Consider the following 14,929-nt stretch of genomic DNA (forward strand, 5'->3'; position numbering starts at 1 on the left):
TTAAGAGTTTCATTGCTTTGATTTAAAGGAGATGGCCAAGTAGCTCAGTTAGTTAGAGCATCATCATCCCAATATGCCAAGGTTACAGGTTCAATCCCTAGTCAGGGCACCATTTATTGTACACATGAGTTGGTAGAGTAAGTCATACCCACTACAGATTCTATTAAAATTAGAAAAATACAAAAACTGAAATACCTACCCTTTGGCTCAAGCAACTTGTTACTGTATAAAATTACATAACAACAAAACTACCAAAATATAGAAACATGATTCTAGTCAAAAACCTCAACACACAGCAATCTAGTTAGTGCAACGTCCCTTCTTTTTCTTTTATTTAATGCTATTTTTGAACTTAAAAGAGAGGCAGAGTAATCTAAGCATCTCTGTCAACATGATTGGAACATGAGTTAGCATTAAAGTAAATGTGAGTACTTAAGCTCTACACCCTACATGTATGAATTCAGACACTGTATCAGCAATAACTCTTAATTAATTATATCTACAATTAGGTTAAACAATGTGGAACAGCACCACTTCCAACCCAAATTCTTTCTCATCAAAACAAAAAAAAGCAATCAAAATACAGATTAATGCCAGCATGAAAAAAAATCTAAATTAAGAGTAATTCTTATGTTATGCCTAAACTTTTTAAATGGAGTGGTATTATTTATCATAGTTGAATGTGAAAGTTGAGACTAAATGTGAATAAAAAGTTGAATACTAATTGAGTTGAAAACTTATTTTCTGAAAAATATACAAATTCTTGGACAAGAATTAATAACAAATCATAAGCAATGTTAAGATCCTATGGCTTTGAAAATAAATGGAAAGAGAGAAATATAATCCCTCCCTGATTCTCCAAGGATCAATTAAATTGAGGTCTTAATTTGGTAGTTAGAGCGCCGCCTCTTTTTATTGCTCCAGGTGAACCAAATTATAAACTCTGCCAGAATTTGCTTCCCACTTTGTTCTAAACATTCCATAACAAAACAAAACAAAACAAAAAATAACAGGGAAAGGCAGAGGGCTCACTTTGATCTTCTTGCACAATGAGAGGAACATGAACCTTGATACAAATCTACAGTTTGGAAGAAAATGTTACAATAAATCCTTATGAATCACTGGGTAATACTAGCTCCTTACAATGAGCCTAAAAAGTATGAAGGTTATCTCTAAAAATATTTTCAATAAGGAAGATTGTTTAGACACTAATCTTAGTGAGATCATTCTCTCAGTTCTCAAAGTGGAGTCAATGTAATTTGCTTCCAAACAAATCCACCTCATCTAATAAGTGCATGAAATTTTAGCACTTAGAGATAAGCATGTTTCAGAGTCATAGTACTTCAATAAACCAAATTATGTTTTACAGCTGAAGGACCCATGAAAAAATAAATCACTTCCAACAAATTTCACAGGTATCCCTTTCCCTTTCTTCTGTCTTGTGGCTATTAAATACAAGTAGACAAACCTACTCTCTAGGTACTCATCTTGTGACATATCCAAAATAATAATAATAATAATAAAGTACCTTTTCTTTGGCCTTCTGTCGAGTATACTGAGCTAACCACAGCAAAACCATCTAACCGGTCAAAGGATTTTGCTCCATGTTCAGAATTGTAGGACTAAGCCAATGAGTGAAATAGGGAACAGGCAACCACCTTCCTGGTTAAGCACAGTAAGCACCTTTGTTTGAAAAGATTTTCCCACTATCTTCTTTCAAAAATGTGTCAATCAGAGTGGTTTGGGGAGGGTGGGAAGATATGGCAACCGGGATCATTGTTATTGTACCTCAGAGGAGAAGGTGAGGGGACAAAGATTGAGAAATCTTGGTCCTGATTGGTTGCTCTGTCACCTGACACCAGCAGCACAAGGAATTCTAGTAACACCTCTGTCCAGAAGAGGAAAGAATAGCTGCCGAAAGAAATTTGTAAAGGAGAGGTATGCAGCTCAACTGACTTGTTTTTTGACATGTAGCCTTGAAAAGAACAATTTTAGCTCAGAATCTTGGCAAATGCCAACTGATTTTTTAAATAAGTTTTAACACTCATTTTACTAAATGCGTGAAGAGAGTGAGGGAGAGAAAGGCCAGGTATCCAAATACAGGGAGGTTGTCAGGTTTCTCTTTCTGTGTCATTTTTATTTAGTTGGTTAAATGAAAATTCAAAACCATATAATTAGGTGGTTGTTTATACATGATTAAGCATGAGCTCATTGGACTTTACATGCCAAGAAGTCAGAGATGTGGTTAAGGGCAAGAAGGAACTATTAATAAAAGGAAATAAAGCTGTAATACATTTTTCACTTATGAATAAAAATAATTCAAAGGTCTCTAGATGGAAAAAGAGAGGGGGAAAAAAATCAACCATAGTAGGGGCAAGAAACCAGATAATTTTATAAATGGTTAGAATCCAGGAGATATAAAACATAAGCCATTGATACGAAAGCTTTTCCTCCTCTATGATTCTAACTCTATTTTTGTTTCTCGTAATCATAACTCACAATGAGAACATAACAAAACTTACCTGTATTCCATTTCTTTAGAATCATTCTGGGAAACATTTAAGCAGGAACACACTGTTCATTTAAAAGAGTTACTTGTTCTCTTCATAACTGTCTTCACCAGCAATCCTCTCGGGAGAAACCAATAGCTTTCAGCTCCCTTGAGAAAGGTAAATGCCCTTTCATTTTCACAAATGCAGGATTTTTCTTCCCAGAATGAAGTGAGCCCATCAAAAGCAAGGTTTAACTGACTATAAACTTCATGAAAGTAAAGGCAGACTTTCCCAGATCCCCCAGAGAATCTGTGGCCTTAAGTTGAGGCTCTGAAAAGTGATAAATCAACTACTCACAGAGATCAAACACAAGCTATGAATGGAGTCAAAGGGCAGTTCTTTCAGATGACAGAGAAGAAGCTGAGCTACTAGGATCAGCCTACTTAGTCCAACATAGGTAAGGTTTGCAAGTTACTACTACAACTGTATCCTACTGGGAAAATATACCAGTGCAGGTCACCTCTGGAGGCCACCCAGGCAAATGCAAAATGAACCCCAGAGGTGGCTCAGCTGTGTGTACTATGTTCTACAACCAAACAAGTCTTTTTGTTGCCAATGTTGTGACTAGTATTTTCGCACGTGACTCCTATGGTATTATATAGCCCACTGATCAGAACAACACAACCTAAAACTAAAAATGGGTAAAGCCCATAGAAACCCAATACATATTCCTTAAGACTGAAGTTAAAATGAATGTAATAACATTCAGAAAGCCCATAGTGCCTCAGAAGCATAAACACTGACTTTTACAGCCTGATTCAGAGCAATATTTCCAAGTCTGTCAGAGGGTCTCTCTCTCTCTCTCTCTCTCTCTCTCTCTCTCTCTCTCTCTCTCTCTCCTTCCTCCCCTCATCCTCTCTCAAAATAAGCAACAGACAGTTCAGATTCCCAGAGAATCTTCAATGCTGTACATACCTGCCTATTGGAATTTAAACAGAATATGCTTCATTTAAACCTATATGATGAACTACAAAATATAGAAACTTATAAAATGCTCATTTTCAAGAAACTAAGATGATGCATTTCTAAGAAAAAGCAGACATTTTAGACAAAGCACCATACTCACAACTAATTTGACAATTTTAACCTACAAAGCCTTATATGTTATCTATGTGTCTTTCATGAAATATGTACTTTGTTCTAAAGATACTTTCTAATTATTGACAAAATAGTTTGGACAAATTCAATCCTTAATATATTCATTTAGTGTTAAAGTCCACACAAAAGTGAGGGGAAAATACATTTTCACAAAACCAATTCTTTAAAAGCTGGAGATCCATAGATTTTTCTCTTTAATGTTGAAGAAAGAGGAGAAATTGTTCTAAATTAATAAATATTGATTATTTAAAGTTTAATAGCTACTATGGTCCCAGATAAGAAATGTGATCATTTATTCCTAAACAATGTGTGGCATGTAACTCAAAACCGCTTTTCATCAATAATTAATATTAATAATTAACAAGTATAAACAACAAAAATACCTTTTGGAAATGTTTCAACCCAGCCCTTTCCTCATTCCACAGCCTGCCTATTTGCCCCCCTTTACCCTCTATGTGGGGTTAATAACTAAACTTCCCTCATCTCTGACATGCAACACTACCCAGCAGCAATCTTCCCAAGAATGTGCTCAAAAATACATACGACTGAAAAGAATAAAAGTCTTATCAAAGCCACCTGAATCTGGCCAACAGATTTCTAAATTAGCATCTACAGTTACAGTCTACTCAACGGTAAGTTCGATTTTTCTCCGGTAAAGAGAGAACCCTGAAAAAAGTTCACCTCAATCACCTATTCTCCTACCTAGAGATAGAATGTCCTGTCTTTAATTCAAGGAGTAGACTAGTAATAAAAATTAAACATAAACACAGCAGAAGGGGAGGATAATGCAAAAACTACTCATTTAACAGAAGCCAGAACCAATGTACCAGGGTTGTATTTGGCACTCGTTCTAAAGAGCATTCAATTGGCTTTTTAAAACTACATTGCTATTCTTTCTCCATGTTGGTTGTCTGTGGAATAGCATCTTTCAGAGTTGAAACACATTACCAAATTTAAGGCCTCTCGCTTTTCTAGACACGCTGCCCTAGCACCTGACATCTGCACTGTAGGTAATAGTCTAAGAAGTTCCTAAAGTTCAGCATCATGCTATTTTAATTTCTTTCAGCAAATACAAATTGTGCAACCCCCCAATTCCCTTCCTCCAGGTACCTCCAGTCCATACATTACCATTATACCTCCTGAAAAGTGATCAGAATCATCAGCAAAAGCACCTCATGCTTTAGTTATTCATGTTCCCAGGCCTGCTTGGTAACTGACATTTAAAAGGGTTAGAAGAAGCCCTCCCACTGGGGAGCTTCCAAGGGCAGTGTCTGTGTAAACCTGCAGGGATGAAGGTGTTGACATCTTTTTCTGGGGTGGGGGCCTCAGACAGCTGGACATAGTACTTTGCATACATTTCCTGAGCTATCTGCTGTTTGGTTATATAAAGTATAAGCAGTGGGAACATCGAGGACGCCTAGGACACTCAGCAAAGGCTGGCGTGTAGAGAGGAAAGCATCTGATGAATGCAACCTGAGAAACAATGTCTCCCTTCAAGTGGAACAGCTGGTGAAGTCAGCCAGTGCTGGCCTGTGCGAACAATGCTGGGCAGGTCGTTAACTTGCCTGGTTCAGACGGCGATGAGCTCACCCACCTTTCTGGAAGTGCTATTTTAGCTGCTGAGTATATACAAATAAAACCCATAATTTTCTAATGGCTAAACTAGGAATGTGGTCGAAAATAACTACTAACTCTGTGAGAACCCTGCAGAAGCCACTCAGGGAACTCAGGAAGGTGATTCTGCAGTCTGTTCAGGTTTACACATACCTTTACAATCACTACATATGTATTAGCTTGAAAATAAGCAACCACATAAGCAAATCATAATTTTTTTTTAAGTTAGGTGGTTATTGCCACATTGTGTTTTCTTCATCTTTTTTTCCCTTTTGCATAGGAAATAATAAGTTAGTCCTTAACTAAACAAAAGAGTTAACATTTAACTTGAACACTGAGCACACTCTAGCTCTCAATCCCTCCCCCCTCTCTCTTATTATAGTGAAAATGGGTTCAGAAAACTCTCACTAATTATTGCTGATCCTGAATGAGATATAGCTACATCAGTTTCATTGCTGCAGTCCCAGGAGGCCCCAGTTTCTTTACCAACACTGTGTCAGGCGGCCAGAATCCCTGACCACCTGCCTACACACACCCTTATATCCCCTCATAATCAAAGATCAGCTCAAATGCCAGCCATCCTTGAAATACATCTAGATTCCTGTCTTATATCACAATTTTATGGTGTTTTATCTATCCTCCAAGTTCCCAGGTAATGCTACTTTTGCATCTTTTGTGTATTTGATCACTTCTACCTGATGTGTTAGCTGTACCTATATTTTACCTTTCCCCTTAACTGGCAGTTCCAAGAGAATAGGGGATGTACTTTATATTCCTTTCTCTCCACCCCTCACTCCCAGAGTACCAGGCCTGCAAAGGGCAGACAATCACTACGGACAGGTAATGGCCACACCACAATTGTTTAGCACGTACAACTACAGCTTGTACAAGTAGGTTGGGGGAGAGCTAAAAGAAGAATAGTATTTTATTATTTAACCCTTTGCACTCGCTTGCTTTTTTCTCAAGTTGCTACCGATGCTAACCGTGTTGAGTCACACTCGACATCCGAGTGCAAAATTAAAATAGGGAGATTGCTGCAAGGCTCTGAGTGGGAGTGGCAGCAGGAAGACTCTTCTGTTGTCCCTGACATTTCTAACCTGCTCTCCTCTCTCACTCCCCACCAGTTGGACTCTACATCTCACTGCCTACACAGCACACAGTTCCTCCCTATCAATGCAGCCCATTCCAAACTGTTTGACTTGTAACCTTTTCTGTGAAGTCCTCTATGGAAACAGAAGTATAACAAACCTCTCTCTCCTCTAACTCTTCTTAGCTATTCGTAAGTACCATAAAGGAGGTGTAGAGGTTACCTAGCTCTTGACATGATGATTATATTTCCTCACCAAAAACCTATACTATTAATTACTGTTGCTATCCTATATAATAAAAGGCTAATATGCAAATAGACCAAACAGCGGAACAACTGAACTGAACAACCGGTTGCTATGACGTGCCTGACCACCAGGGGGCGCGTATGGAACATGGTGGGTGTTAGCCGCGGCAGGATGGTGGAGCAGGTGAGCGGGGGGGTGCCAGACCAAGGCGGGGTGCCAGGGCGAACCTCTGGTGGTTACTGAAAATTCTTTACTCCTGCATGCCGCAGTCCCACCCAGCACTCGCACCTGCTGCCTGCACCAGGCACCACCCCTATCTCTCAGCACTGTCAATGGGTACAAGCAGTGGCTGACAGCCCTGATTGCCCCTGAGGGCTTCTCCACCGCCCCCTGCTCCTGAGGGGTGATCAGGGCAGCAGCCACCTCTCACACCTGCTGACAGTGCCGACCCCGATAGCACCTGCTACTGGTGCTGGCCCCAATCGCTCCATACTGTCAGCGGGTGTGAGCAGGAGTGGGGCTGCTGGCAGACAGGGGACCAGGGGCCACAGTGAGAGGGGCCAGGCAGGGGCATGGAGAAGGACCGAGACCCGCCCCTGTGACCACTGCAGCCTTTCGGCCCACAGTTCCTTTCAAGATGCACAGATTCATGCACTGGGCCCCTAGTTAATAATAATAACAGTACACCTACACAAAATAAAACATTAATGAAAGGCTTACTTGGTAACAGGGGATGATGCCTGGCTCTATACCTGGATTAATCCATTCAGCTCACACAACAACTCCGGTTATTACCATCCCATTTCACAGAGGAGGCAACCTCAGATTTGGAAAACATAGTAACTTGATAAGAAGGAGAATTCAAACCCAGGTAGTCCCACTCCAAAAAACATGCAATGATGTCTATGGGCTCATACATCCTTAACCACTACCCATCACACAACTGGACAAATACTATTAAAAGCAGAGGAGATAGAACAATTGAAAACCTATTCTTCTCCCAAAACTGGAAAAAACACTATCCACAGCCTCCAATATCTTGATTTCCATATATAAGCAATAGTCAGGAATGTTAATCTTAATTTGTTCTGTGTCAGTGCCATAAACAGTATCATGCATGCAAGTATAAATAGATGACACTATTTAATCTTTATGTTAGTAGTTTAAATGTCTATTATATTACCCCTTTCACTTCCAGGAAATTTTGATACATAACATCAACTTCATTTGTCATTCACTCATTCAGTAATTAAACTACATGGTAAGAGCAGGTAAAACAGAGATCAAGAGAATCACAGAACAAAGTGGTGTCTGATAAAATAAGGTAAGATCAAAAAGTTGTTGCAATACTGAGGAAATGATGATGATGAAAATGATGAGGGTGATATTTAGGAATGTAATATGAAAATACTGGTCTGCATAAGGCTTATCATAGGTTTACTAATTTTCTATTCATTCAATAAACAATCTTGAGTGGGCAGAATTCACCAGGATATAGATTAGTGATATAAGAACATCACACACACACACACACACACACACACACACACACACACACACACAAGCAAAGAGACAATTACACAATATGTAATTATAATAAAACCTTATGAATCACTGGGTAATAGCAGCTCCTTACAATGAGCCTAAAATTATGAATTTTGAAGAACAGTGGGGAAAATGTAAATAAAAATGTGCAATAAAAAGGAAACATGAGGTGCCTTGAAGGGGCAACCTTCCATGTAGGTCTGACATTTATATGCCCCTTTCTATTGGAAATAAACCTAGCTTAAAACAATGCAAATAAAGCCTTAAAGGGTATCTTTTCTAAAATTCTGCTTCAGTAAACCAAGATTTCATCTTTCAAAATTGTACTGACCTAAAAGCAGAGTGTAACCAGCTAACAACTTGTCTGCAGGTGTGTTGAGGAGAGAGAAATGGATGGATGGGTAGGCAGGATACGTGGTACGAGGAAAACAGAGAGGTCTACATCACAGCCAAGTCACTAATCCAGGATCCAAAATTTGCTCTGTGGCAATGCAACTGTGTTATCTTGACCAAATAATTTAGACTAAACCTCCCTGACAAGCAAAGCTTGGTGAGATCATATAACAAACTATCCAGCACCAGCTTGGCACAAAACAGATGCTCAATAAATGTCATCTTCCTTTCTACCTGCAGACCACATCTGAAAACCTTTTCTCTCTCATAATCTAAAAGACTACATTTAAACCAGAATAAATGATAAAATCATTCCAAGGGGTTCCCCTCAGGAGAGAAAGATGCATGCCTCTCCCACCATGCTTTAAATTCTTAGATGAATATGCCAAGAAGGAATAATAGAAGTGATATTTCCAACCTCCTTCTTTTCTAGATGGTAAAATCAAGGCAACAGATGTAAAGTAACTCTCCCCAGGCCACACCATAAATGACATAGTAAGGACAAAAATCCAAGAAATCAGGTGCCCAACTAACCCCACTCTCTACTGTAGGCTATTACTCTTATTAGACTGTCAGTTATAAATGATGCTTAGTGGTGCAAGTACCTCTGAGGCAGTTACAAATGTCTTTCATTTTCAATAGAGAATGAAGAGGGCACCTTGTGGATTCCTCCTACACCAGCACTGGGTTTGGGAAAGAGCATCCATGAAGAAATGAAAAGCTAAAGGAGAAAAGGGACAAGCACAGATGGATCAAGGATGAAACGGGACGAAGAGAACCTTACTTTGTAACTGTGCCTAAAGATTAACTCCATTCCTGTCCATTTCCCTCTCATTAACTCCACTCTTGTCCATTTCTCTCTTCCCTCTCCCTCTCTCTCTCCCTCTCTCTCTCGTGTTGTTACATCTCTAATCTATATCCTAATAAAATATAAAAATGCCCCAAACAGATTTCTCTCTCTCTCTCTCTCTCTCTCTCTCTCTCTCTCTCTCTCTCTCTCTCTCTCTCTCTCTTTTGTCTAAAAGCCTAGAGGATACAAAAGCCATCACTCTCCCAGATCAGAGACAAAATGTTTAAATTTTCAGGAGAAAAGAGAAATGAGATTGTTGACCTTCAACAGTTTAAAAAAGAAGTTCAGTTCAAATCTCCTTAAACCTTAAGTTTTGGTAGAACCACTGTTGAACCCCAGGTTTTAATGGAACCAGGACCTGCTTATTTATCTGCCAAATGTAAATGGGCCACAGAACCAAATGTTCAGGCTGCTCAGCAAGAGCAAAAACCTCGTTAAGAAAAGGGAAAAATCTAATAAGCATATCAAACTTGACAACATAACTTTTTAAAAGATTCCCATCTCAAAGAAAGTTTACAAGCAATGAATAAAGCTATAGGGCAATTATTTCGTAGCATAATAATTGCCCAGAATAATTGTCCAATTAGCAGTTATGCACTGAGCGAATTCCTTTGCATTGTGGCCTTACTGTCTTTGTCTTTGCTTGAAAGAAAAAAATCTGCCTTCAAGAGTTCAAAATAATAAAAGAGTTATTCATTATGTCAAGAAATTTGGATGGAGTCCCCATGACACAGGGACCTGGCCTTGTAATAAAGTTTGATAATGAAGCATAAGAATCATATGTTCCTACTTAAACTTGCTAATGCCCTCCACAGCCGGGGGAAACCCTGACTGAAGGCTCCAAGGAAAAAAGAACCTTTGGAAGGTGACGGAACCAGAGTCATTTAGGATTAAGACCCTAAGTGCTCCTTGGGACAAACTCTTACCTATTCATAGGCCTCTCAAAAAATAAAAAGAAATAAAAAAACTAGAAAACATGAAAATAGCATTTAAAATTAAATTATGTTCAACAAGTATTTATGGGTCATCCAGTTCATGCAGGTCTTGTACACTGTGAAAATGGAACTTCAAACCCTCCCAACCCCATATCCCACCTAATCAACCAACAAGCAACACCATTTTTCCCCACTGTTATTCAAACTTCTATTAAAAATTCTGCTTCCACCTGACCTGCATGGCTCAGTGGCTGAGCATTAACCTATGAGCCAGGAGGTCACAGTTTGAGTCCCAGTCAGAGCACATACCTGAGTTGCAGGCTCCATTCCCCAGTCAGGGACATACAGGAGGCAGCCAATCAATGATTCTCTCTCATCACTGATGTTTCTATCTATCTCTCCCTCTCCCTTCCTCTCTGAAATCAATAAAAATATCTATAATAATAAAAGTGTAATATGCTAACTAGACCGACAGCCGAACGACCTTCCAGACATCATTCTGGACATCCTTCCTGACGAAGGTGTGGTGGCGGGGACCTAGGCAAAGGCGGTTAGGGGCAACCAGGCAGGCAGACGAGCAATTAGAGGTGATCAGGCAGGCAGGCAGAGGCAGTTAGGGGCGATCAGGCAGGCAGGCAGGCGAGCGGTTAGGAGCCAGTGGTACCAGATTGTGAGAGGGAGGTCCGAATGCTAGTTTAGGCCCAATCCAGTCAGACATCCCCCTAGGGGTCCTGGATTGTAAGAGGGTGCAGGCAAGGCTCAGGGACACCCTGCCAACCCCACCGTGCACGAATTTCGTGCACTGGGCCTCTAGTATATATATATATATTTTTTTAAAAAAAAACAAAAAACTCCTATTCCTCCAACACCACTCAACCACAAAGAGTGTGTGAACCCCAAGAAGGCAGAATACAGTTCAACCAAAGGAATTCGCTCAGTGCATAACTGCTAATTGGACAATTATTCTGGGCAATTATTCTAGCAATCAGAAGTGACTGAGAACACTGTAGGGCAGGGTTCTTATCCCTGAAAGAATACAAAAAGGAATTGCCAAGATATTGCAGAAAATGTGGGGGGGAAGGAACGGGAAGAAAAGATTTCTAAAGTTATTCTCAACTCTTTATAACACCCAAAAAGGCTTAAAATATAGTGTAAAAAAAAGTTTTACATTTTTCTGTAAGTTATGAAAATGTGCAATACCCTCATCCAAAGGCTATTTTTTGTACCTCTTTCCATTCTAGGCTACCACACTATGTGATCAGAGGCACGTAATTTAACTTCTCAAGGCCTCAGATTTATCATCACTTAAATAAAGGCAAGGGATTAAGTAATCTCTCAAATCTCTTCCAACTCATTTTCTAAGTAAACTTATCTCCCCTTTTCATTCCATTAAATTTCAAGAATTCTATCTACCTATAACATTCAACAGAATCATCTAACAATCACTATATATGAAAAGAAAATCCAACAAAGTGACAATATAAATATGGCAAAAGCAACAGGTTTATTATATATCAATTATAAGTTTCAAAATATAATGAAAAAAATTTTAATTAAAAATGCCTATAGCCCAGCCAGTGTGGCTCAATGGTTGAGCATCTACTATGAACCAGGAGATCACAGTTCAATTCTGGTCAGGGCACATGCCTGAGGAGATGGGCAGGAAGAGATTAACCAAAAAATTTATATGCATATATGCATACCCATGGACACAGACAATAGTGTGGTGAAGGCCTGGGAAGGAGAAGGGAGGGGAGAAGAGGGGACATCTGTAATACTTTGAACAAAAAAAGATAAATTAAAAAATAAAAGATATTTGTGATAATACAGTTTTAATAAAAAAGAAAGCAAACTTGCCCTAGACAGTTTGGCTCAAGTAGATAGAGTGTCAGCCTATGGACCAAAGGGTCCCAGGTTCAACTGTGGTCAAGGGCACATGCCCAGGTTGCAGGCTCGATCCCCAGTAGGAGGCATTCAGGAGACAGTCAATGTTTCCCTCTCATCATTGATGTTTCTATCTCTCCCTCTCCCTTCCTCTCTGAAATCAATAAAAATATTTTTTAAATGAAAGCATACTTGATTAAATAAATATAGTACATTTTCCACACATATAGAAAATCATATTTTTTAAAAATACTGAAATACATGAGAGAAAGTTCATAGCATAATGTGGAGATAGAGAACCCAAAACTTTATTTAGATACTAGAGGCCTGGTGCACAAATTCGTGCACAGGTGGGGTCCCTCATCCTGGCCGGCGATCAGGGCTGATTGGGGCCAGCCAGCCAGGGGGAGGGACTGTGGGAGGTTGGCTAGCCGCAGGAGGTTGGCTGTGGGAGCACACTGACCACCAGGGGGCAGCTCCTGCATTTAACATCTGCCCCCTGGTGGTCAGTGCGCATCATAGCTACCAGCAGGTCCTCCAATCATCGGGTTGTCCAGTTGTAATGGTCGCTTAGGTTTTTTATACATATAGATTTACCATCACTATTACCTGTCACAAGCTATTCACAAATATGTATCTTCTAAAAAATTAGCAATGAATATCTCTGTGTCTGGGGAATACTGAGTAGTTGATTTTATTTTATTCTTTATTTCATAATTCAAAAATTTTTCTATAATAAATATGTATATTTTTATACTCAGGAAAATAATGCTATTTAAAAATACTAATACTGATGGGTGAAAAACTAAAAAGGTCACATTATTAAGTTACTACTTAAAGATTTAAAAACAAACAAACAGTTTAAAAGCAGGAGAAGAAGTATGACTGTGCAGCCAGGGACATCAGGAGCGATTAGACCTGGAACCATTGACCCGTTACTTGGCCCATTTGGTCCGAAGCCTGGTCACTTTCCCAGGCTATGAACCAGCCATAGCACAGATTCTCCTGTAGTTGTTCAGTGTGATGGCTATATAAACTTTTTTTCCTCTTTTCAGTATTCAGTCCACTTGTTTTCTTTGGTGAGTTCAAAATATTTCTGTTTCTGCCTTCAGAGGCCTTTCAAATTATGAAATATTCAGGAAAAATATGCACTCACACAAAGGAAGATGTTTGTCTCTGCTGCCCTTTAACCAAAAGCCTTTCTGAATTTCAGTGGGTCCTGGTCAGGTACAGCCGCTACTATTCCTTTAAATGAAGGAACCATGAGAACAGCAACTCCCTAGTCTCCTGGTTCTCAAACCTGAGGGAGCACCAGAATCCCCTGGATGGCCTGTCAAAACACAGAATGCTAGGCCTCATCTCACAGTTTCTGACTCAGTAAGTGTGGAACGGAGCCTGCTGTGTCCCGGGACTCCGCTTTGAGAACCAGAGAACCACCACTCGAGATTCAATAAACAACAAAGCATCTACCTGCTGTGCGCTACAACTATTCTGTATCACTCACAGTAAGAATATATTATTTGGTATCCCTTACTTAACACATTTAATCATCCATACCCAAATAAATCTCAGGACCCCTCATTCCTACTTCAGATGGAGTAGTCCATTCAAAGAAACAAATTCTAGCAATGACCTTCAGCAGCCCCGAAGCCTCCCTTCACTTTCCCACTCTCCCACTCTCTCACATAAGGAAACAAACTCTCCCCAGCATTCCCACAGAAATAAGGCCTTCCCTCCCTCTTTCCCCTCTTCCAACTATTCTCTTCCAATACAAATTCCTCTACTCCTATTTTGCTGTCTCCCCTTACTATTTAGTTTATTAAAAGCCATAGGCAGAGTGGGGTGAATGAGTAAATGCCCGATTTCCTTTTTTTCAGGTAGCACTACATTTTCCTTAATTGGGAAGAGAAGAGAGAAGCACTCAGACACACAAGCATTAATTATTTATGTCCCTTTCACAAATCAACTCATCAATCCCTCCATCCCTCTCTCCAATATACATTTGCCAGGTGTGTGTTATATAACAGACCCTGTGTTGGATACTAAAGAACCTGGAACAAGTTTGAAAGATGGGCTCATCTGAGAGGGGACAAGAGCAGAAGGACGCTTCATGGTTAAACATATCTGGCCTGAATGTTGTGAGTTCAGACCTGAATCTTATGTCCCTTGAAACCCACTGGCAGATACCTGAAACACCTTCTTCAGAGCTTCATTCCATTGACTTCACCCATTAATCTGTACATGTTCTTGTTAAGGGTAGCCCTTTAAGTTTCCAAGGGTCACTTAAGTGTGAAGAAGTTTCAAGCCCTTGTCTGATTAGGAGGGCTCTGGATGTCTTATAGAAAGAATAGAAATGCTGTTTAAGGAGGAAAAGGGTATAGGATGGGAGTCTAAGGAGTAGCTGGGACAAACCACATCTTTTCTTGGTTGTAACTTCTCAGAAGGGTGGTCCTGAAATGTCCTCCCCACCCTCGTCTGCATATCTTACTGCAATGGTTCCCAGAGTGGTGCCTGGACTAATAGCACCAGCATCACTTGGGAACTTGTTAATGAAAATTCTCAGGTCCCACCCAATACCTAATGAATCAGAAATGTGGGGGATGGAACCCACCCACTGGCATGTTCACGGGCCCTTTGGGGAATTCTGATGTTTAAACTCAAGTTTGAGAAGCACGGCTCTAACATCTGTTACAGTGGTTCCCTCTCTCCCAAGATGTACTATTT

At 39.9% G+C, this 14,929-nt stretch overlaps 1 protein-coding gene across 6 annotated transcripts in view; it reads right to left on the minus strand.

Moving 5' to 3' along the window:
* The window catches only part of GLIS3 (GLIS family zinc finger 3), a 455,765-nt gene that overhangs the window by 320,047 nt on the left and 120,789 nt on the right, over window positions 1-14,929 (minus strand). Inside the window, exon 1 of one of the 6 annotated variants that reach the window (XM_079790189.1) lies at window positions 2,523-3,445. The exons of 4 other annotated variants lie outside the window; for them this stretch is intronic. In XM_079790189.1, coding sequence (XP_079646315.1) covers window positions 2,523-2,559 — 37 coding nt within the window. In that variant the 5' untranslated portion in view covers window positions 2,560-3,445. Of the gene's footprint in view, window positions 1-1,528; window positions 1,676-2,522; window positions 3,446-14,929 lie in introns of those variants that run through there. One more of the 6 variants, XM_079790191.1, reaches the window with a different exon arrangement.

This window comes from Cnephaeus nilssonii (genome assembly GCF_951640355.1).
Source record: "Cnephaeus nilssonii genome assembly, chromosome: 14".
In the NCBI taxonomy this organism is placed as follows: Eukaryota; Metazoa; Chordata; class Mammalia; order Chiroptera; family Vespertilionidae; genus Cnephaeus; species Cnephaeus nilssonii.